General features: G+C 51.1%; 2 protein-coding genes across 7 annotated transcripts; both read right to left on the bottom strand.

Annotated features, from left to right (window-relative positions):
* Positions 1-3,470: 3,470 nt before the first annotated feature.
* On the bottom strand, positions 3,471-8,651 carry IRF9 (interferon regulatory factor 9). 4 transcript variants are annotated; one of them, XM_045450497.1, is made up of 9 exons: positions 8,615-8,651; positions 7,538-7,718; positions 7,040-7,223; positions 6,657-6,787; positions 6,485-6,566; positions 6,310-6,381; positions 5,099-5,440; positions 4,060-4,175; positions 3,471-3,904 (listed from the first exon to the last, which is right to left on the bottom strand). In XM_045450497.1, exons 2-9 carry the CDS (start codon positions 7,715-7,717, stop codon positions 3,776-3,778), a joined length of 1,236 nt encoding a protein of 411 aa, XP_045306453.1. In that variant the 5' UTR covers position 7,718; positions 8,615-8,651; the 3' UTR covers positions 3,471-3,775. The 4 variants fall into 4 exon arrangements, with proteins under 4 accessions (XP_045306453.1, XP_045306451.1, XP_045306454.1 ...); XM_045450495.1 differs by lacking the exon at positions 8,615-8,651 and adding an exon at positions 7,916-7,937; XM_045450496.1 differs by lacking the exons at positions 3,471-3,904; positions 4,060-4,175; positions 8,615-8,651 and adding exons at positions 4,182-5,001; positions 7,916-7,939.
* Positions 8,652-9,276: 625 nt separating this feature from the next.
* On the bottom strand, positions 9,277-21,179 carry RNF31 (ring finger protein 31). 3 transcript variants are annotated; one of them, XM_045450493.1, is made up of 21 exons: positions 20,988-21,179; positions 20,754-20,900; positions 20,447-20,602; positions 20,157-20,225; positions 19,981-20,056; positions 19,574-19,751; positions 18,507-18,909; positions 18,019-18,309; positions 17,514-17,762; positions 17,220-17,405; positions 16,902-17,108; positions 13,560-13,733; positions 13,378-13,476; positions 13,192-13,281; positions 11,909-12,023; positions 11,678-11,796; positions 11,292-11,405; positions 11,085-11,142; positions 10,022-10,118; positions 9,523-9,691; positions 9,277-9,413 (listed from the first exon to the last, which is right to left on the bottom strand). In XM_045450493.1, exons 1-21 carry the CDS (start codon positions 21,177-21,179, stop codon positions 9,360-9,362), a joined length of 3,243 nt encoding a protein of 1,080 aa, XP_045306449.1. In that variant the 3' UTR covers positions 9,277-9,359. The 3 variants fall into 3 exon arrangements, 2 of the variants coding, with proteins under 2 accessions (XP_045306449.1, XP_045306450.1); XM_045450494.1 differs by having other exon boundaries at positions 18,019-18,306; XR_006704875.1 differs by lacking the exons at positions 9,277-9,413; positions 9,523-9,691; positions 10,022-10,118 and having other exon boundaries at positions 11,292-11,517.
* Between the last annotated feature and the right edge of the window lie 119 nt (positions 21,180-21,298).

Here is a 21,298-nt window from a genome sequence, read left to right as displayed (position 1 = left end):
GGGAGGGGCAGAAAGGGAGATACAGAACCCGAAGCAGGCTCCAGGCTCTGAGCTGTCAGCACAGAACCCGATGTGGGGCTCGAACTCATGAACTGTGAAATCATGACCTGAGCCAAAGTCAGATGTTTAACCAACTGAGCCACTCTAGCACCCCATCGTCTGACTCTTGATTTCGGCTCAGGTCATGATCTCACAGTTTGTGAGTTCAAGCCCTAATTTGGGCTCTGTGCTGATAGCACAGAGCCTACTTGGGATTCTCTCTCCCTCTCTGTCCCTCCCCTGCACTCTCACTATCTCAAAAATAAATAAGAAAACATTAAAAAAAAAAGTGTTAGTGGTAGAAACAGAGAAAAGTGGTCAGATTCTGAATAGATTCTAAAGGAATAATGACAGGATTTGCTGATGGCCTGGATGTGGGTTATGACAGAAAATGTGAGAGGACATGATATAATCATAAATGGGATAATCCAACCAGAAAATATAACAATTATAAATATTGATGCACCTGGCATGCGAGGACCCAAGTACATAAAGCAGTTAATAACAAACATAAATGAAGTGATCAATAGTAATACAATAATAGTAGGGGACTTTAACCCTCACACCAATGGACAGATCATCTAAACAAAAAATCAATACGAAAACAGTGGCTTTGAATGACACATTGGACCAGATGGATTTAACAGGTATAGTCAGAACATTCCGTCCTAAAACAGCAGAATACATTCTTTTCAAGTGCACATGGAACATTCTCCAGAACAGATCACATATTAGGCCACAAAACAAGCCTTAACAAATTCGAAAACATCAAAGTCTTTTTAGTATCTTTTCTAACAACAACACTATGAAACTAGAAACCAACCACAAGAAAAAATCTGGAAAGACCACAAATACATGGAGGTTAAATAACATGCTATTAAACAATGAATGGGTCAACCAAGAAATCAAAGAGGAAATTAAAAAAATACATGGAGACAATGAAAATGAAATATAAAGAACTGATACAACACCAAAAAAATAATCTAGTTAAAAAAATAGAAGACATGAGCAGACATTTCTCCAAAGACATCCAGATGGTCAACAAATACATGAAAAGATGCTCAGCATCACTCATCATCAGGAAAATGCATATCAAAACCACAATGAGATCTCACCTCACACCTGTCAGTATTGCTAAAGTCAAAAACACAAGAAACAAGGAAAGGACGTAGAGGAAAAGGAACCCACCGTCCCTGTTGGTGAGAATGCAAACTCATGCAGCCACTGTGGAAAGCAGTATGGAAGTTCCTTAAAAAATTAAAAATAGAGGGGCGCCTGGGTGGCTCAGTCGGTTGGGTGGCCGACTTCAGCTCAGGTCATGATCTCGTGGTCCGTGAGTTCAAGCCCCGCATCGGGCTCTGTGCTGACAGCTCAGAGCCTGGAGCCTGTTTCGGATTCTGTGTCTCCCTCCCTCGTTCATGCTCTGTCTGTCTCTCTCTGTCTCAAAAAAAAAAAAAAAAAAAAAAATTAAAAATAGAACTACTATATGATCCAGTAATTCCACTACTACAAAGAATACAAAAGCACTAATTCAAAAGGATGTGTGCACCCCTATGTTTATTGTAGCATTATTTACAATAGCCAAGATACGGAGCAGACTAGGTGTCCATCAATAGATGAATGGATAAAGAAGTGGTATACCTATACATTGGTATATTATTCATCCAGAAAAAACAATGAAATCTTGCCATTTCCAACAACACACATGGATCTAGAATATATGCTAAATGAAATAAGTGAGTCAGAGAAAGACAAATATCATTTGATTTCACTCATATGTGCAATTTTGAGAAACAAATGAACAAAGGGGGAAAAAAAGACAAACCAAAAAACAGACTCTTAACTATAGAGAACAGATGGTTCCCAGAGGGGAGGAGGGTGAGGGGATGGGTGAACTAGGTGGAGATTAAGAGTACACTTATCACAGGTGCCTGGGTGGCTCAGTCGGTTAAGCATCCGACTTCGGCTCAGGTCATGATCTCACAGTTTGTGGGTTCGAGCCCCATGTCGGGCTCTGTGTTGACAGCTCAGAGCCTGCAGCCTGCTTTGGATTCTGTGTCTCCCTCTCTCTCTGCACTTCCCCCACTCATGCTCTGCCTCTCTCTCCTTCAAAAATAAACATCAAATAAAAAATTAAAAAAAAAAAAGTACACTTATCACAATGAGCACTGAGCAATGTATAGCACTGTTGAATCACTATATTGTACCCCTGAAACTAATTTAACACTGTATGTTAATTAGACTGGAATTAAAATTATAAAGAAAAGAAATAAAATGGAAGTCAAGGAGACAGCAAGTGCAAAGAAGAAAGGCCAGGAGGAATCTTAGAAAATCAAGGGCACAATAGGCCTTGCATACCTGTGCACCCAGTACCTGCTTTCTTCCGGTCTAATGCAGATTCCTGTTTGGACTCTTGGCTTCTCTGGAGGATGATGGGCAAGACTGAAGAGAACGAAGGTCCAAGGAGGCAGAAAGGCTCAAAAGCAGCACTGAAGTTTGTCAAGTGAGACAGCAAGAAGATCCTCGAGGATCTAGGCACCTAGGCTTGATCACATAGGTGAGCCAGGGAAGGCTTATAAGAGCGAAAGGACAGGAAAGTCTGGCTGGGAGGCTCCTCTTCCTCCAAGCTGGTGTCACATATAGGAGGGGGGAAGCTGGATGCTGTGGCAGTTGGTTAAGTGGGGACTTATGTCTGAACTAATCTGCTGGATGTGAATGGAGAGGTAAGATGACAAGTTGCCTGTAAAGGAAGAACTTCCAGTTTGGTGGCAAAATAAACACAGGGGGTATGGGAAAGAAGTGTCAGTTGCTTTAGGGCCCTCACATCTCAGCGAACAGAGTGTTGGTGACATGGCAGTCTAGGCCACATGGTCTTTGGTGGGGTCTAGGTAGAGCGAGGAAACCAGTTTGGGAGTCCCCTTATGTTGGGGCGACAGTGCCCCATATACTGGGAGAAGAGATACCAGGGCCTGGTCTGCCCTCGGCACAGGAGGCACAGAAGCTCTTTCTTCCCTCTGATTTCCCCTCCCCTCCCAGACCCCAGCACCTCTAGTCCATAGTTTGAGGTCAACTTCAAGTTCTCCTGTTCATTTAGACCTCCAGCCAGAGTCCAACCCTAAGCCGCTTGTAAGGCCCGAATCAGAGGCCGCTAGCCAAGAACCGTGGAGCCCAGATTTTTCCATGTGAAGTTGGTGGCTACAGCAGCTGTAGGCTGTGCTCTTCTGGGTGGCTAACCTCAATCCTCTCCCCAAACTCAGAACCCACAGAGGCCAGACAGCTTCCTAGCCAGAAGCTGCGGGTGGAGGAGGGGAAAGGGGCCTGGAGAGGTCAGCAGGAAGAAAACCCAAGTACACCGCTCTGAAATTACATCTCTATCACTTCCCTGTGACCCCTGCTACCTACCTTTTCATCCCAACAAAGAAGATAATGACTCCTCTTTCAATAAAGTTTTATTTTAAATTCCCAGTGAACATCTAAGAAGAAAATATAAAGTGCTTGGCTTTAGGGTTGGGGGAAGCAGGAAAGGTCCTCTGAGTTCACACCATTTGGACTTTTCCCAATTCAGTTTCTCAGAAATGAAAGAGGGTATATCTCAAACTTAAAAAAAGGATAAAAATCATCCTTCAGTTCTCCACCAGCCAGGTACACGAGCAGTTCAAGGACACAACCATCACAGACAACCACCAAGAATGATCACCAAGGGAGCCAGGTCAACAGTGTGGAGAATGAGTTTCTTTCAAAGGAGATAGGAGGAACAGAGCGAAGAGGAGGAAGGCGGGTCTCCCAGGCTCTGCAGCAGGGACAGAGTGGCTGTCTGCTCCTCAGGAGTCTCCTCCAGTAAACGTCGGGCAAAGGCCTGCTCCATCTGTGCCAGGAAAGGTGGGGGAGAGTATCATGAGCACAGGTGGGGCAGACATACCCCCAGGAGTTCCTCCCCGCCAACCAAAGGCCCTTCTCCACCTGGAACCCCCTACACCCCACTCACACAGGCAGGCTAGTCTTCGCTTGCCCTGAACTCACCTGCACTGTGATAAGACTCTTCGGGGTGTGGCTGGGGCCAGGGCTCTCCTCCCAGAAGTTCAGAGTCACCTGGAACTTGGGTGGGGGGCCCAGGCCCTGGAAGTACCTGGCCAGGTCTGATGAAAGAGAAAGGATCAAGGGTTGGAAGAAAGAAGGCAGAGGCCACAGGCAGGGAGGGAATAGAGAGGGACCCATCATGGAGAAAGAGGGGTGGGTGTGGGGCCAATTGGAGACCAAGGCCAGAGCGGGAGCTTCAGGGTCACGCCTGTTGCCTCATACCAGGAGGGATGCCAGCAACTAAGCTGCTACTCACCCATGTGCAAGTAGGAAAAGGTGCCCCTTTTTCAAGTAAGAAGTATTTAGAGGTAACCGATTTTTATACACCCTCAAAGCTCTCTGCTGGAAGAGCTTAGAGTCCTCAAGGCAGCAGCCTGGGCTGCTAACACAGAAGTGTCCCCACCTCTATTGTCTGCTCGCACCCTCCCTGCCGAGGAGGGCATGCGTGGCCCTGCAACACTCCCACTCTGCGTCCCCTGTACTCCTGGCCTCCACTCCCAAGGTGAGATTTAGAGGTGAATGGAGGCAGGAAGTGGAGTCCCAGGCAGGGGCGGACGGGAGAAGGACAACCCGAGGAGCTGCCCGGGGTGCAGCAGGGCTAGTGTGTGGGAGGTGTGCGAGCTCTCCCAAATATGGGGTTGGCCCGTGCAAGTGCATATGCAGGAGAGGGCCGCGAGGTGCACCTTCCCGTTACTGCATGCTGCCATGTGGTGGCAGTCCCCAACATGTGACTCGTGTGCTGAGCTGCATCAGAGCCTCATCTTCCGAGACCTTGGCTGGGGAAGGCTGGCTGCCAGACAGCTGCCAGGGCTGAGCACAGGGCCCCACAGGATGTGTGTGCACCGCTCAAGTGCAGGGTGCCATGCCTGGGCTGTAACGAAGGATCTACTGGAAGGAACACAGGGTGGTGGCAGAGCCTGCAAGGTCCCAGGGGTTCCTAAGAGATGGGGGCAGGGGCTCAGCTCAACTGGAACAGCCTCACCTCTGCAGAAGTAGGTGGTTCTGAAGAGCTCCACGCACTCATTGCTGGGCAGCAGATGCGGGCCTGGACCGGGTGGCGACTGGGGCGCGTTCCAGGAGATGGGGATGGGGCAGAGACGCTGCACAAAGAGGCCTCTGGAGTTGCTGGCCACTAGGACACCTCTCTCGATCTGGCTCAGCAGGCGCTGGGTGGGCTCTCGTGGGTCAGGCTTGGGAAACACCACCTGCTCCATCCCATACTGGGAGCCTGAGGGCTCAGCCACAAGGCGGCAGTCCAGGCTCTGCACCTGGGCTTCGCCCACCACGCGCCCACCGTAGATGAAGGTAAGCAGCAGCGAGTAGTCTGTGAACAGAGAACGGCCAGCTGCACCAGTGCAGGGGTCCACCCGGCCAGCACCAGGTCCTGGGGAAGGAGGAGGGGCCACTGGCAAACCCCACATCCTCATTTTGCTGGTGAGAAACGTGAGGCCCAGAGGGAACACAAGCAAGGGCAGGGGTAGCAGTCTGACCTTCTGTGGTTAGAGAAGGCACTTCCCTCCCCATCTGCCCTCTCACCAACCCTACCAGCCAGGGGGCATCCTGTGAGGCTTTGCCATCACTCACAAGGGTAGCTGATGCCCACTGAGGCCTCAAGGCTTAATGCCCAGGGTCTTACGGTTTATAAGAAGGTCCCGAAGACTAGGTCTCCACTTGACCCACAGAAATGAATGTCTCAAAGTGAATTTCCAGGGAACAGAGTGCATAGGGGATACTTTTTTAAAAGTTTATTTATTCATTTTGAGGGGGGCTGCAGAGAGAGAATCCCAAGCAGGCTAGACGCTCTCAACTCAGAGCCCAACGCCAGGCTCAATCCCACAAACCGTGAGATCATGACCTGAGCCAAAACCAAGAGTGGGACGCTTAACCAACCGAGCCACCCAAGCGCTCCCTTCACCCATCCCCCCCCTTTTTTAAGTTTATTTATTCATTTTGAGAAAAAAGAGAGGGGGGGGGGAGGGAGGGAGAGAGAGAGAACACGAGGAGTATTTTTGAGAAGTGAGCTGTTGGGAGGTTGGGGTCTGCCCAGGTGTCCCGCCTGGAAAGCAATGCCTCTGTCTGGATAAGGTGGGCCCTGTTTCCTGCAAGCCCCGACATCCTTGATAATGCATGTGTAGCTACAGGGAGACAACCTGGGGGGACAGAGAGCAGAGAGGAGTCAGAAACACCACACACCTGAGTCTGGAGGAGGCAGACTCTCCAATGACACCTGATCTCCTTGGAAAGGGGCTTCTGTTGTGTCTGTACCTATAAGGGAAGCAGAGGCATGTCATTCAGATGGGGACTGGGGAATCCAAGGGCCAGAGGGAGTGGCTGTAGGGGAACAACACAGAGGCAGGGGAGGTGGTACCTTCCTGAGGCTCAGGGCTGTTGCTGCTGCTGCTGCTCCCAAATTCTGAATGGCCTGCTTCCCCACTGGCCCCCACCTCCTCCTGCAGACACAGTGTCTATTCGTTGGCTGACCTCTCCCCTAGTTTACTCTCCTGCCCTCAGGCCCACTCCGTTCCCTCCCCAGCTCTTACGTTTTTGAGGGGGTCCTCAATCAAAGAGGGACTGAGTATGCAGTTCTTTGTGGTACCCTCATCCTCTTCCCTCTCAGAGGACACAGAACTGTAATGTCGCTTTGATGGTGATTTCTGGGTCCCTGGCTGGGCTGTGGAATATTGTGGAGGGGGAGAAAGGTCAGAGCCTTAAGTGGGAACAGAGGGTAAGGGAGAGAGGAGACAGTGAAAGAATGTGCAGGACCAGGCAGGGGAACGTGGGTAGGAGTACCCCAGGGACAGGGCAGAACTCTGACTGAGGGACCTGGAGGGAGGCCCACCACCCTCCCAGAAACCTCCTATCTCCATCCTCCCCCTGTCCACATCTGCTGATTCTAGGAGCGGCTGGGCAAGGGGACACCCACCAGGGAGGGTCCCCGATGGCAGCAGCCGATACACCTTGTAGGGCTCAGCTCCATCCCTATGGCCATTTTCAGGAACCTCCTCAAATTCGGGGCTCTTGTTGAGAGCACAGCGCAGACGAGTCTTCCAGATAGCAGGGCCTTCTGTGTCTCCCTCCTTGTACTTCCCCTTAAATATCGCCCATGCCTGAGAAACACAGGAAGTAAAGAGGAGACAGCACGTTACCCTGCCCAGCTGACCCTCTCCTACAGCCGGCTGTGGGCACCTGCGGCCTGAGCACCTGCACAGAAGGCCAGTGCTCAGGTCCCCGCTCTGCTGCTGCTGTCTTGAAATCCTCAACAATTTTTGAATTTTCATTTTGTCTTGGGCTGTGACGACAATGCGGCTGGCTCTACCCTCCCATCTCCCCTTTATCTGAAACCCAGGCAGACCTCTTGAGGGTGAGAGATTGTGTCTACTCCACCCCTCCCTCGGAGGGGCTGGTTTCCAGGCCCATTCACCTTGAAGAAAGCGGCATCCTGGTCCTCCCGGAAGTCCTGCTTGCCTGCATGCTTCCAAGGAATCCGGAACATGGTCTTAGCTGCATCGTCCCAGCACACCCCAGGGAACTGCCCGCTCTCCACTTGCTCCACCACCCAGTTCCGCAGCTTTCGGGTGCAGCGTGCCCGGCCCGATGCCATCCTGGGGACAAGAGCAGCAGGCAGCATCAGTGGAACTGATACTTCAGGAGGGAACATTTGCAGAGATCCTGACCACTGGGGTTGGATTCTGGCAAGGGCCCCCAGAGACCCCATCCACCTTTTGCCTGTGGACACTTCTCACAATTCCCTGAGGCCAAACCGTTTCTTTCTGCCACCACTAGTAACCAAAAAACACACCCTAACATCCCAAGCTCCGACAACTGGAAGGAAACCCTAGGCGCTGGTCTTAAAACTGTCTTAAAACTGACTTTTCAGGAATCTGTTGTCTGGAAGAGAACTCCCTTGGTGTGGTTCCTGGGGCGAGGCCCGGTCTCTGCCCCAAGCTCCAACAACTGGAAGGAAACCCTAGGCGCTGGTCTTAAAACTGTCTTAAAACTGACTTTTCAGGAATCTGTTGTCTGGAAGAGAACTCCCTTGGTGTGGTTCCTGGGGCGAGGCCCGGTCTCTGCCCCAAGCATCTGCGAAGGCAGTATCTGTTTGCAAGATGCTTCATAGATCCCTCACCCACCACCCCCACAACCTATCCTTTGACCCCCATCTGTCCCCTCCTCTTGCCTCTAGGGTAGGTGGGGCAGAGCTCCAGCGGAAGTGGGCAGGGCCAGAAAGCAAGAAAACAAACAGGGTCAGCTGGAGCCGGGGCTGACTTCCCTGAACAACCCACAGCAGGGACCTCCTGTTCTTTGCCTATAGGGCTGGGGACAGTGGTCCCCAGTCACTCTCTCACTCAGGCCAAACCCCCTATGTCCTGGCTCACAGGCGGTCTGTATATTCCTGTTTGGCAGAGGGGCCCCAGGAGCCCCCGCCCCCCCACCTCCATTCCGGCCGGGCCCTCTAGCTCTAGACCCGCGCTGACATCCGGATGTCCGCTGATCTTACCTGAGCGGCTTGCTGGCTGTCCCAGGACCCAGCTGACCTCAGCTCGGCAGCCGTCTAGGCAGCTTCCTGATCTCTCCGCCCCTTTCTACAGTCCCCACCCTAAGTTTCAGTTCTCCTCCAGGAAGGGCCTTTTCTCAGAAATCACGTGGCTTGAGCTGCAGGGCAACGGCTTCCCGCCAGGGGGAAGCAGCATCTGAGAACTTCACTGTTGGAATCCCGCTGTCGGACACAAGAGGGCCCCCTTCCCGCTCAGGCTCAGTCCCCTATTCCCTTAGATGCTCTTTGATCTCTGTTAACACTACTGCTTCCCAGGGAGGCCAGTGTTGTGGAGTCTGGCCTGAGGCCTCTGGCTAGCCCTGTACCACCGGTGCATCTGTGTTCCCCCATCGTGCCTGCTTGGTGTCTATTAGGTGACCTCAAATATCAACTGAATTCCAAGAAAGAACAAAGGAGGCAGGGAAGGAGAATGCCCAGGCCAAGGGGCTGGCTGGGGAGAGGGGCTCCTTGGCCATCCATGGTGTCAATTCCTTCCTAGCCCTGAGTCCAAGAATGGTCAGGCGGTAGGCTGCAGGTGACCCTTTCGGCAAAGCTGTGTTCACCCCCCTCTTTCCCTGGTGCCCCAGATGATGGGGCCAGGAAGAAGGACCACCAAGAAGCCTGGGCAAGGAGATGCCTCTTTATTGGTGCTGGAGCTGTTCCTGAGGAGGCTGGGCCATGAGACCTTCAAGAGGATCCTTGCCCTCAGCTACTTCCTCCTGCGAGGGATACTTTGTCCCAAGGGCACTTCTTCCATCAGCTTCTGCAGAAGGAGAGAGATGATACTGGAAGTTTAAAACTCAGACACAAGCTGGACAGGGGACTTCTTTCTAGAGTGTGGGGTCAGAGGTGAGGCTGGAGGGAAGCCTTACCTGTAACAGGCGGGCGTGGTAGGCAGGGGCATCTTCCCCAGCTGCTGGCTGAGGGCGCACATGCAGGTAGCGCTCAGCAGCCGTCTCCAGCTCCTCCACCTCATACAGGGTGGCTGGGTCCAGTGAGTGGGCATTGATGAGACTCACAAGATACTCTTTGTAGTGTGCCCTGGGGAGATGACAGGGTGGAATATTTGTTCTTCCATTTGGCTAGTATTAACTGAGTGTGCCCAACACCTTGCTGGGCACTGGCATACTCAGATGAACAAGACTGACAACTCTTCCCAGTTGCACTTGTAGGCACTGTCCCCCTGTGCACACTGCCTGCTATTACCTAGCCATGCCCTTGCCCAGAGAGCCCTTCCCTCACTTTCCCTGCAGGACCTACTACTCCCAGAGACCTCCTTTACTACCCATGTGTATCCTCAGCCCTCCTGCACGTCCCGCACCGCCCCCCCCTCACCGCCCCGCCCAACACTATGCTCCTGCTGATACTCACTGGCAGAGGCCAGCATGGCCAGCTGGAGTCTCCTTGCCACAGGCTTCATCCCGGAACCCATTAGGAACCTCCTTCTGCTCCATCACTCGGCAGCCACCTAAGGGTAAGGGAAGGAAGGGACCCTTTTGTTGGGAGGAGGTCACTGACCACAAAGCCCCGGGAGAACTGGGGTATCAATGGAGGCGTGGGAGGCAGCCTCCAGGGAAGGGATTGCTTTAACAGTGGTAGTGGTGGGGAGGGATGCACTTAGAGATACCATCGCAACAGACCAAGTCTGATAACAGAAGCAGGGGCCTTGCTGGCCCTGCTTTTTTTTTTTTTTTTTTTTTTTTTTTTTTAATGTTTATTTTATTTTTGAGACAGAGAGAGACAGAGCATGAATGGGGGAGGGGCAGAGAGAGAGGGGGACACAGAATCGGAAGCAGGCTCCAGGCTCTGGGCCATCAGCCCAGAGCCGGACGCGGGGCTCGAACTCACGAACTGTGAGATCGTGACCTGAGCTGAAGTCGGACGCTCAACCGACTGCGCCACCCAGGCGCCCCTGGCCCTGCTTTTATCTAGGCTTGCTTTGGGTCCATAATCACATACTCTCTCTCTTTTTTTATTATCACATACTCTCTTGGGACAACTCTTCTGGTTGCGATTTAGCTCTTGCCCAGTTAACTTAGTCTGTGAAGGTCTTACTTTATGGAAATAAGTGGTGGGGTAGGTTAGAACCATATGTAACATCTTCCTGTCACCCTCATGGAACCTAAAACAGTGCAACTAGCAAGTCTCATTAAATACTGCTTGAGTTAACTAATGAATCATCATCCTTTGGGAATGGGAGAAGAAAATCAGTATCAACTGCTAGGCCCTCAGGTAAAATAGCTTAGCTGCAAAGGAGATATTACTCCCATGTCACAGAGGAAGAAACAAGGTCCAGAGAGGTTAACTCGCTAAGAAGCCCACAAGTAAGCACAGGATGGACTCTGACCACAGACCCAACTGTCCCCTTTACCCACCATACAGTGGAAGCCCAGCCCACCCTCACCCCTTCTCCAAGGCTTGTCCTGACACTCACCACCAGGAACTGCCCGGGCTCCTGCTGGGGGCTCTGTGTTGAACATGACATTATTGTCCTGAGGAGGGGCAGATGGATGGGCATTAGGATCCCCTTGATGCCAGCCCACTGAATTTCCCAGCACAGAACCTTTCCTTTCTTGCCACCCTGAGCCCTGCCTCCTACCCTGGGCAACTCACAAACCCAGCCAGGCTGGCCAGCCCTGACCTGTAACAGCTTCTGAAGCCGGAGAGCAGTCCAGTCCCGCAGGTAGAAGAGGCAGTCTCGTGGGTGGTGGCCATGTAGGGACTTTTTCACCCTGCAGTTAGGGTCTGGACATTTCTGGCGGAAACCCAGATGGGAGAGAGGAAGTTGGAGACTGTTGGGGTCCTGGCTTCTCAGAACCCCTGCATGAGGGGTGTAGGGATAGGGGAAGATGGAGACATTGGAGGGTCTGGAGCAAGTGAAAGGGGAGAGGGGACAGAGAGAGGTGCTTTACACCCCATTGGCTTCCTCTTCTCTTCCCCTAGGCAACTCCTCAATGTCTTTGCCCCTCACACCCAGTAGCAGCCTCCCACCCTTCTATCCCTTCCACCCCCATTCTCTGGGCTCACATTCTTGGCGTAAAAGGCATTGTAGCAGCCACTGCAGAACTGGTGGCGGCACTGGGTGCAGTGAAAGTGCATGCAGCCTCCTCGGGCCAGAGCGTACGAGAACTTGCACTTGGGGCAATCTGTAAGGTACAGCAGGTCAGGGCTGGGGCTGTCACTGCTCCACAAGGTCCTCAGGAAGAGAGCCACTGGCAGTGACATATGAGTGGGCACACAGGCCTAACAGGACCTTACCAATGCCGTTCTCCTGAAGATACATGGCCAGGCCCTGGGCCTGGTACTCTGGGTCGTTGGTGCGTTTCCAGTTCTGGAAATCCTCACAGCTCCGGCCTCGGTGCTGCTCCTCCCACTGCAGGAGGGAAAGCAAGCTTCACATGAAAACCCCACCCCGGGCCCTTCTTAAGGGCCACCCCTCCTCTCAGATCTAGAGGTCCCTGGCTTCGTTTATGGCACTGCCATTCACCATTTGCTCCAATCTCAAACTGAGGGGCCAGCCTTGGTTCTTTGGCCTCCTCATACCAGCACACGTTCACCGGCAGGTCTTATTCCCACCACCCAGGCCTATCTCAACCCTGTCCCCTTTTTCTTCATCCCTCCTCTGGCCATTCTACTCCAGGCCAGGTCAGGTGTTGCCTCAATTAGTGGTCTCTCTTCCTCCATTCCTGCTCCCCTATGGTGCATGCTCCACCCTGCAGCCAAAATGTCTTTCAGAGTGTAAGGCAGGCAGCTTCAGCAGTACTGGGAGTGTTCTAGTTGTGTGTGTGGTTTGTTTGGGGTTTTTTTGGAGTGTTCTAGTCTTAAGGTCTAGTGGTAGGGTCTCAGGTGTTCATTTTATTAACGTGTTTTGTAATAGAACTTTTTGGTATCAAACATTAAACTTTTTAGAATATGTGCTGCCAAAGTGAGCACTCAAATATTAAACTTTTTTCAGATATTAAACTTTTTAACAGGTAAATGAAAGAGTATCACCCCTAGCTTCGTCTTAGAATAAAAGGCAAATACCTTCCTCACTTGGCCCCATGGCCTCTCCTGATCTGGCAGCTAGCTCCTCTCTGACCACCCACCACTCTCACCCTTGATCTTGGGGCTCCAACCACACACCACTTTTTCTGACTTTGGCCTTTCCATGTGTTGCTCTTTTTGTCCTGAATATCCTTTGCATAATTGGCTTCTTCTTAACTTTCAGGCCTGAGCTTAAATTAAACCATTTGAGAGAAGACTTGTCTGACCTCTCCATCCTAAGTAGGTCCATTCTGTTATTCCTAATCTCAGAGTCCTGTGTTTTCTTTGTAGAATTTAATGCCACGTGTACTTATGCTCTCTCCCTTCCTTCCTCCTTTACCTTACCTTTCTTTCACTGCCCCTCCTCCTCAGCCTCCCTCCCTCCTTTCCTGGAGTCTGTAAGCTCTTTGAGCCCGGAGTTCATGTCTGTTCTGTGCTTCAGCACACCCCAAGTCTGACATAGGACCTGCTAGCAGCTTTAGCAAGTTATTTCTGAAAGGATGAATGTGCCTCACCTGGCGCTTACAGCGCACACAGAAGGTCTGGTGACACTGGGGACATGTCGCCTCCAGCTGCTCTCGTTCATATATGAAGCCAAAGGAGCACTGTGGGTGCAAGAGCATAAAGCTATCTCAGGCCTGACCTGGCACCTCCATCCCTCCTCCATCCCTCCAGTCAGCTGCCCTGGGTAGGCCACTTACTTGGGCACACCACAAGAACTTGGGGTCTCGCATCAGCACACCCTCAGTCAGCTTCTTGTGAAATAGTGCATAGGCATCTGGCTCCAGGCTCTCCCGAAGCTGAGGACAGGATGCAGAAGTGGTGGATGGGCAGGGTTCCTGTTCAAAGCCCAGGGCACCCCAAGTCCTAGGGACTGAAGTACCTGAATGTCAAGGGTAGAGAAGTAGCTGAGCAACTGTGTGTCATCGGTGAGGTCAGGGCGGCCACAGGCAGGGCACACCATGTCTGTGATGTGCTTCTCCTTCAAGGCGATGGTGAAGTGCTGGCGAAAGCAGTCAGGACAGATGGTGCACTCACAGGAAGTCAGGGCCTGCATCTATAGGGTGAGGCAGGGAGAGGAGGGGGTCTGAAGCCATAGCCGCCAGCCTGGGGAAGAGGCATTAGCCAGGTGTCCACTGAGAAACCAGGGTCTAATTAACAACCGGGCAAGGTAGCAACCCTTAATGCCAACAAGTGCCTGGCAGGCAATCCAAATGTCTAAAGACTGTCATTAGTTGGAAGAAAAGAGAACGGTGAGGCCTAAAGTAAATGGAAGACTGCCCTCCAAAGGCATTCACATTCAATTAAAAGGAAACAAACAAATAACATTTCTGAATTGACAAAACCATACAGATGGAGAACAGGCTAGATATTGTCAGGTGATAGGAGAAAGGGAAGAAAGTTACAACTATAAAGAGGTTGCATGAGGGAGTTCCTTTGTGGTGATGGAACAATCTGTGTCTCAGTGGTTACATGAACCTGTAAGTGGAATAAAACTGCAGAGCCACACTCACACACCCATGTGAAAAATGAACAAGATCTGCAATCTTGCTAACATTGTGCCAATGTTTATTTCCTGGTCTTGATACAGTACAATAATTATATAAGATTATATATTTATATTTATATATATATATATTATATAATTATATAAGATGTCATCATTGGGGGAAGGTGGGTAAAGAACACACAGGACTTGGGACATAATGAACTATTGGGACCTCATCAAAATGAAAAGTTTTTGCACAGTGAAGGAAACAATCAGCAAAACTTAAAGGCAACCGATGGAATGGGAGAAGATATTTGCAAATGACAATTCAGATAAAGGGTTAGTATCCAAAATCTATAAAGAACTTATCAAACTCAATACTTGGTGAAGAAATGGGCAAAAGACATGAATAGACACTTCTCCAAAGACATCCAGATGGCCACCAACACATGAAAAAATGCTCAATATCACTCATCATCAGGGAAATACAAATCAAAACCACAATAAGATACCACCTCAACCTACCAGAATGGCTAACATTAATAACTCAGGCAATAACAGATGTTAGAGAGGATGCAGAGAAAGAGGATCTCTTTGCACTGCTGGTGGGAATGCAGACTGGTGCAGCCACTCTGGAAAACAGTATGAAGTTTCCTCAAAAAATTAAAAATAGAACTACCCTATGACCCAGCAATTGCACTACTAGGTATTTATCCAAGGGATACAGGTATGCTGTTTCAAAGGGGCACATGCACTCCAATGTTTATAGCACCACCACCAACAACAGCCAAGGTATGGAAAGAGCCCAGATGTCCGTCAATGAATGAATGGATAAAGAAGATGTGGTATATATATATACAATGGAGTATTACTCGGGAATCAAAAAGAATGAAATCTTGCCATTTGCAACTATTGGAGGGAACGAGAGGGCATTATGCTAAGTGAAATTAGAGAAAGAGAAAGACAAATATCATATGACTTCACTCATATGAGGACTTTAAGATACAGAACAGATGAGCATAAGGGAAGGGAAGCAAAAATAATATAAAAACAGGGAGAGGGACAAAACATAAGAGACTCTTAAATATGGAGAACAAATTGAGGGTTACTGGAGGGATTGTAGGGAGGGGGGATGGGCTAAATGGGTAAGGGGCATTATGGAATCTATTCCTGAAATCACTGTTGCGCTATATGCTACCTTGGATATAAATTAAAAAATAAATTATTAAAACACACACACACAGGACTCTACTATTTTTACAACTTCCTGTGAATCTAAAATTATTTTATTTTATTATTATTGTTTTTAATGTTTATTTCTGAGAGAGACAGAGCACGAGCAGGGGAGGGGCAGAGAGAGAGGGAGACACAGATCCAAAGCAGGCTCCAGGCTCTGAGCTGTCAGCACCCACCAACCTGACACACACCAACCACAAGATCATGACCTGAGCCAAAGTCGGACGCCTAACCAACTGAGCCAGCCCAGGCACCTCTACAATTATTTTAAAATAAAGAGTAAAGGGGCGCCTGGGTGGCGCAGTCGGTTAAGCTTCCGACTTCAGCCAGGTCACGATCTCGCGGTCCGTGAGTTCGAGCCCTGCGTCAGGCTCTGGGCTGATGGCTCAGAGCCTGGAGCCTGTTTCCAATTCTGTGTCTCCCTCTCTCTCTGCCCCTCCCCCGTTCATGCTCTGTCTCTCTCTGTCCCAAAAATAAATAATAAAAACGTTGAAAAAAAAAAAATTAAAAAAAAAAAAAATAAATAAAATAAAATAAAATAAAGAGTAAAGGGGTGCCTGGGTGGCTCATTTGGTTAAGTATCCGACTCTTTTTTTTTTTTAATTTTTAATTTTATTTATTTATAGTTTATTTATTTTTGAGACAGAGACAGAGCATGAACGGGGGAGGATCAGAGAGAGGGAGACACAGAATCCGAAGTAGGCTCCAGGCTCCGAGCTTTCAGCACAGAGCCCGATGCGCGGCTCAAACTCATGAACTGTGAGATCATGACCTGAGCCAAAGTCAGATGCTTAACTGACTGAGCCACCCAGGTGCCCCAAAGTATCCAACTCTTGACTTCAGCTCATCACCCTTGACTTCACCCTGCATTGGGCTCTGCACTGACAATGGGATTCTCTCTCTCCTCTCTTGGCACCCCCTGCCTTTCTCTCAAGATTCATTAGTAAACTTTAAAAACAAATTTTTTTTAAGAAAAAAAAAAATAAAGAGTAAAAGGATAACAAAAAACACACATAGCCAGCATAAATAAATTGGTAATTAAAAAAATTATTGGTAATTTTTTTTGGTGTGCCAATGGTATTTGTGGGTATGTTTTCAAAGACTTTTACCTTTCAGAAATATATACTGAAGTATTTATAAATAGACTGTAAGAGTTGTTTCAAAATAATCTTCTCTGTAAGTGGAATAAAGACTGGCCATACACTGATAATTGCAGAATCTTAGTAATGATACATGGGGGCAGGGGAGGTGGCAACGGAGAAGAAATATACTATTCTACGTATGAAACTTCCTATAGTGTAACAGTAAAAAAAAAAAAAAAAAAAAAATTGGGGTGGGGAGATGTAGCCTTTTCCTGCCCTCCCCTTCCTAGAAACTGCTGGGAGCACATGGGCAACTGCAGAGCAAAAGACAGGACAAGAGACAGGGGAGACAAGAGAAGTGGAGCAGGGCCCAAAGGGAAGAGTCATTCTAAGGCCGTCCCAGAGGGAAGAGGCTTACCCGGTTGCGAGGCAGGGTCCAGCCACACACAGCACACTCCTGGGCCAGCAAGCGGCGCAGGAAGGCCCGGTCCTGGCTGTGCCTCACAGCTTCCACCACATCGCCCAGCTCATAGTTCCTGGGTGTCTCCTGCAGCAGTGACAGTGCCAATTCTGCCCGACCCCAGCTGGGGAGCGCATAGACTGCCAAAAGCCGTCTGACCAGACTCTGCAAGGTGATTCAGGTGGAGAGGGAAGAAGTGGCTGTCAGGCCCCAGGAGTCCTACCCTTGGGCCTTTCCCCGGCTCCTCTAAGTGGATTCTTCACCTCCTCCCAGCACCTGCTTGTCTGGCCCATCCCAGGAAGGGGTGGGATCAGGGCCCTTGTCCCAGAGACGCTGATGGAAGGGCTCTAGGCGCTGGCGCTGTAGCTCAGTCAGGGCCCGTGCTACATCACCACCATGTTGGAACAATGCTTGAAGAGACCCCTCTTCAGGCCCAAAGCCCAGGGACCGGAGCTCCTGCACCTGAAAGTTGGGTGTAGAGAGAAGGAGTGAAGAGGGAAATGGCAAGCAAGAGAGTGTGAGAGGCTCTGAGACCCACAACCCTGCCTGCCCTGTCAGCACAGCCGGTACCTTCCTGCGCCGGGCCCTCACACACTCTTCCACAGCTTCATCAAGATTGCCATGACGATCCAACCAGGCTTTCCGGGCTTCCTGACAGGAAAAGGCACCCAGGCCCGGGTCCTGCTGTGCAGCCAGCTCGGCCACCATCTCCAGCACGTAGGGCAGCTCTGAGCGCAACCACTGCAGGGGCACCTCAGTGCCTGAGTACTGTAGAGCCGAGAAAACCTCCTCTGGACAGGCACCTGCAGCTTCCCCTTCCTAAGGCACAGTCCCACCCAGACAGATGGCCCATCAGGAAGGGCACCTTCCACCCACCCTCAGCCCAAACCAAAACGCTGACAGTGGTTGAGCTCAGACATATGGATCACGTGAGCAACGCACAGCATATGGGCGGTGTTCAATAAGAGGCAGCTGCTGCTAATGATTAGGTTTACAAGAACTTGTATTAATCAACTGCAGCCCCTCCTTTCCCCCATTAGTTCAACCCTACCTCATCCCAGGCCCAAATCCTCACCCGGATCTTGATCACTAGTTGGAGACCTTCCTCACGCATCTTGTCTTGACGCTGCTTCTCAGGGTCCCCACAGGAACTGGGCAGGGGGGCACTGAGGCGTCGTGGAGGCCCTGGCTCAGGGAGTTGCTCTTCCAAAGAGCTGGCCTGGGGCTGGGGGGCGTGCGGTACTGGGATGGGGCTGCTGGTCCGATTGCACATAGCACACACCCAGCCAGGGCCAGAGTTGCAGAAGGTACAGTGGATACAGTACCAGACTGGACTCTGGGCAGAGGAGAGCAAAGTATCCCCCTGCTGGGAATGCAAAAAGAATTATCCAACTGAAAGCTGGCTGAGGCTCAAGATGGAAATACAGACAGGTTTGGGGGGCGGGGAGGGTGGAAGATTCAGAAGAACTGAAGGAGAACAGAAGATGAAGAGGTTGAGAATGGCCTGTGGTAACAGGTGCAAATAAAGAACGGGGACGGCTGGGAAGGCCAGGAACAGGTTACCTGAAGGGGCTGCAGGCAAATGCCAGTATCCCGAGAATCCACCACCAAGCTAGGAGGCTGAGCCAGCCGAGGTCGCTCACATATGGCACACAGCACAGCTGCCGCCTCATTCTCAAAGGTGCAGCTTTGGCAGGCCCACCGACCCCGTGCAAGTTCAGATTCTAGGCCCCCAGCTCCTTGGGAACCCTCCATTGTCAGCCCCAACCCCTTACAGCCTCGGGGCCGATCACAGGCCACACAGAGCACTGCCCAAGATTCATTTAGCATGGCACAGGCAGCACAGTGCCAGGGCAGACGGGCATTTGCAGGATCAGAGGAAGCTTTCAGGGGAAGCACGAGAGAGCTGTCTCCCAGGGCCAGCAAGGAGGCTGACTGAGGCCGTGGTGATGCTGAGGCAGGTAAGCTGTAACGAAAAAGCAGAGATGGTCTGCTGAGGGGGCCCTGGTGCCTGGGTCCCTTATTCCCAGGCATCCCTCATTCTCTGTGTGACAATACAAGCCCTGTCCTTTGTGCATGTTGTTCTCTGTCTGGAATGCTCCATACCCATAGACTGTTCAACATTTAATTTTATCTTAGGGGCACCTGGGTGGCTCAGTTGGTTGAGCCTCGGACTCTTGATTTTGGCTCACAGTCTGTGAGTTTGAGCACCGTGTTGGGCTCTGTGTTGACAGCATGGAGCCTGCTTGAGATTCTCTCTTTCTCTCCCTCTCTCTCTGTCCCTCACCTGTTTGTGCTCTCTCAAAATAAATAAACTTAAAAAAAAATTATATCTTAAAGTTCATATCTTGTGATAGCTATCCCCCTAACATAGGGCCTGACCCACACTAGGTGCTTAAAATCCTACTGATTGAGCTGATCCTTTAGGCTAGGTTCCTCCTCTTCCTACCTATTTGCACAATATCTGGCTGTGACTGCTACTTGCTTCATATGTATGTCTGTGACCTATTGCAAAGCAGTAACTAACTGCCTTCTATGAAGCAGCTTTTAGCAGAGAAACTGACACACAGTACATAAGTAATTCTAAGTTCTCTTAACTTCATTCCCACTCAGAAGAGAAGATCTCTTACCTGGGGGTCAGGCAGGTGGTCTGTGGGGCCCCAGGCAGGGTCTGGCGGAGGTGATGGGCACGGGATGGGTGTCCATGGAATAGACGATCACAAGCCGGGCACAAGGCCTGTTTACAAGTTGAACAGTGCAGTGTGCCTGGCGCAGAGCCACAAAGGAAGCAGGGACCAGGAGTGGAGCCTAGAGAACAGGAGAGGAAAAACTGAACATCCTTTTGAAAGAGACCAAGTTACTCTGAATTTGCTGAAGGGAACAAATTACAGACTACTATTCAACATATCCAGACCCAAGGAAACAATTTTAATCTCTTTTTAAAGGCAAAAAGGATAAACAGAGGAGGGCCCCAAATTTCCATCAATATGGTCTACTAGAAACTGCCCCCCACCTCCCATTACAGGATGAATAATACCTGGGGCAGAGGGCGTGTTGAGGGGGCCAGGAGCAATCTCTCTCAGCAAGGGGGCAAACTCAGAGAGCTTCAGTATCTGAGAAATAAAGGGCAGGGAATGGGCAAGAGTTTGGGGACACACAGTCCCACAACCCCTATCCCCTTTGTTCATCAGGTCTTAAGAGCCCCATCCCTACCTTTTTTACATCATCTTCAACCTTTTCTTCCAGCAGCTGCTCCAGTGCTTGTTGTCTTGGGTGAGTATTCTGCAAGCAAGGTAAGAAGAGTTCCCACCTAGAGCCCTAGGACAAGGTCCTGGTCTCCCAACATCCACAGGAAGAAGAGTATGGGGAGTTTTCAGGTTGCTATGTGGACTATGCCCATGGTTCAGCAGCATGAGGGTCCGCAAGACTGCTTGTGGAGTTAGGCTGGGCTCCCCAGGCCTGGTGTTTAAGTCCTCAGGACTAGAGACACCTCAACATCTCACCTGTAACAACAGGCTGAGCTCTGTCCGAAGCAGCAGTACTTCCAGTGTGACTGTAGCGACTTGATGCTCATCTGGCTCCTTCTGCCCCTCAGGGAAACTCAACCCATCTGGCTGCTCCTCAGTGTAGCCGTATAATCGCAGAACATCCCGGCCCCCCTACCACACATGCAAACCAGTCACCACCAGGCAGGCCCCCTTCCCACTAGGGCTGGAGCCCTCCCCATTAAGCACAGCGTCAGGCCCTTTCTTACCAACCCCCCAGCCCAGGCCAAGTCCCTTTCTCCCATAAGGGGCCCAGGGGCTTCACCTGAACAGCATCCACCGTACTGCGAAAGACAGGGTTATTAAACTTGACCCCGCGCCAGTACCGGGGCCGCTGAGGGCTGAGGAGGTTGCGGCCGTATTTCTCCAGGATGTTCAGGGCCGTGGACAGGGTGTTGAGGTAGTTTCGGGGCTGGGAGCAGTCAGAGAGCGGAGAGCTGTGAGCCCCGCCCAGGCCTCAAGTCCTACGTCCCCCTCCCGAGCGGGGGCCGGGCCTCACCTCCCCAAGAGCATTGCAGCGGACCAGGCGTGCGGCGTCCAGCTGCAGGTAACGGGCTGCTGGCGGTAAAGACGTGACCAGTAGCGGCTGGAGTTGCTCCAGGGAAAACACCTGCCCGGAATCCTTCCTCAGGGCGCTCGCCAGCTCCTCGCGGGCCGCCAGGAAGGCCCTCTCCTCCTCCTCCCCCGGCATCCTGAGACAGGAGTCAGCCCCAGCCCCGCCGCCCGCCAGGACCTGGCGCAGGCTGTGCGCTGCCTGAGCGCTGCCCCTCCCGCCCGGTGTCGGGCTTCGTGGCCTGACTAGGTCGACGA

The sequence above is a fragment of the Leopardus geoffroyi genome, chromosome B3, assembly GCF_018350155.1.
Source record: "Leopardus geoffroyi isolate Oge1 chromosome B3, O.geoffroyi_Oge1_pat1.0, whole genome shotgun sequence".
NCBI classification, from domain to species: Eukaryota; Metazoa; Chordata; class Mammalia; order Carnivora; family Felidae; genus Leopardus; species Leopardus geoffroyi.
The sequence above is the reverse complement of the archived record's forward strand: the minus strand, read 5'-3'. Positions and strand labels throughout refer to the sequence as shown.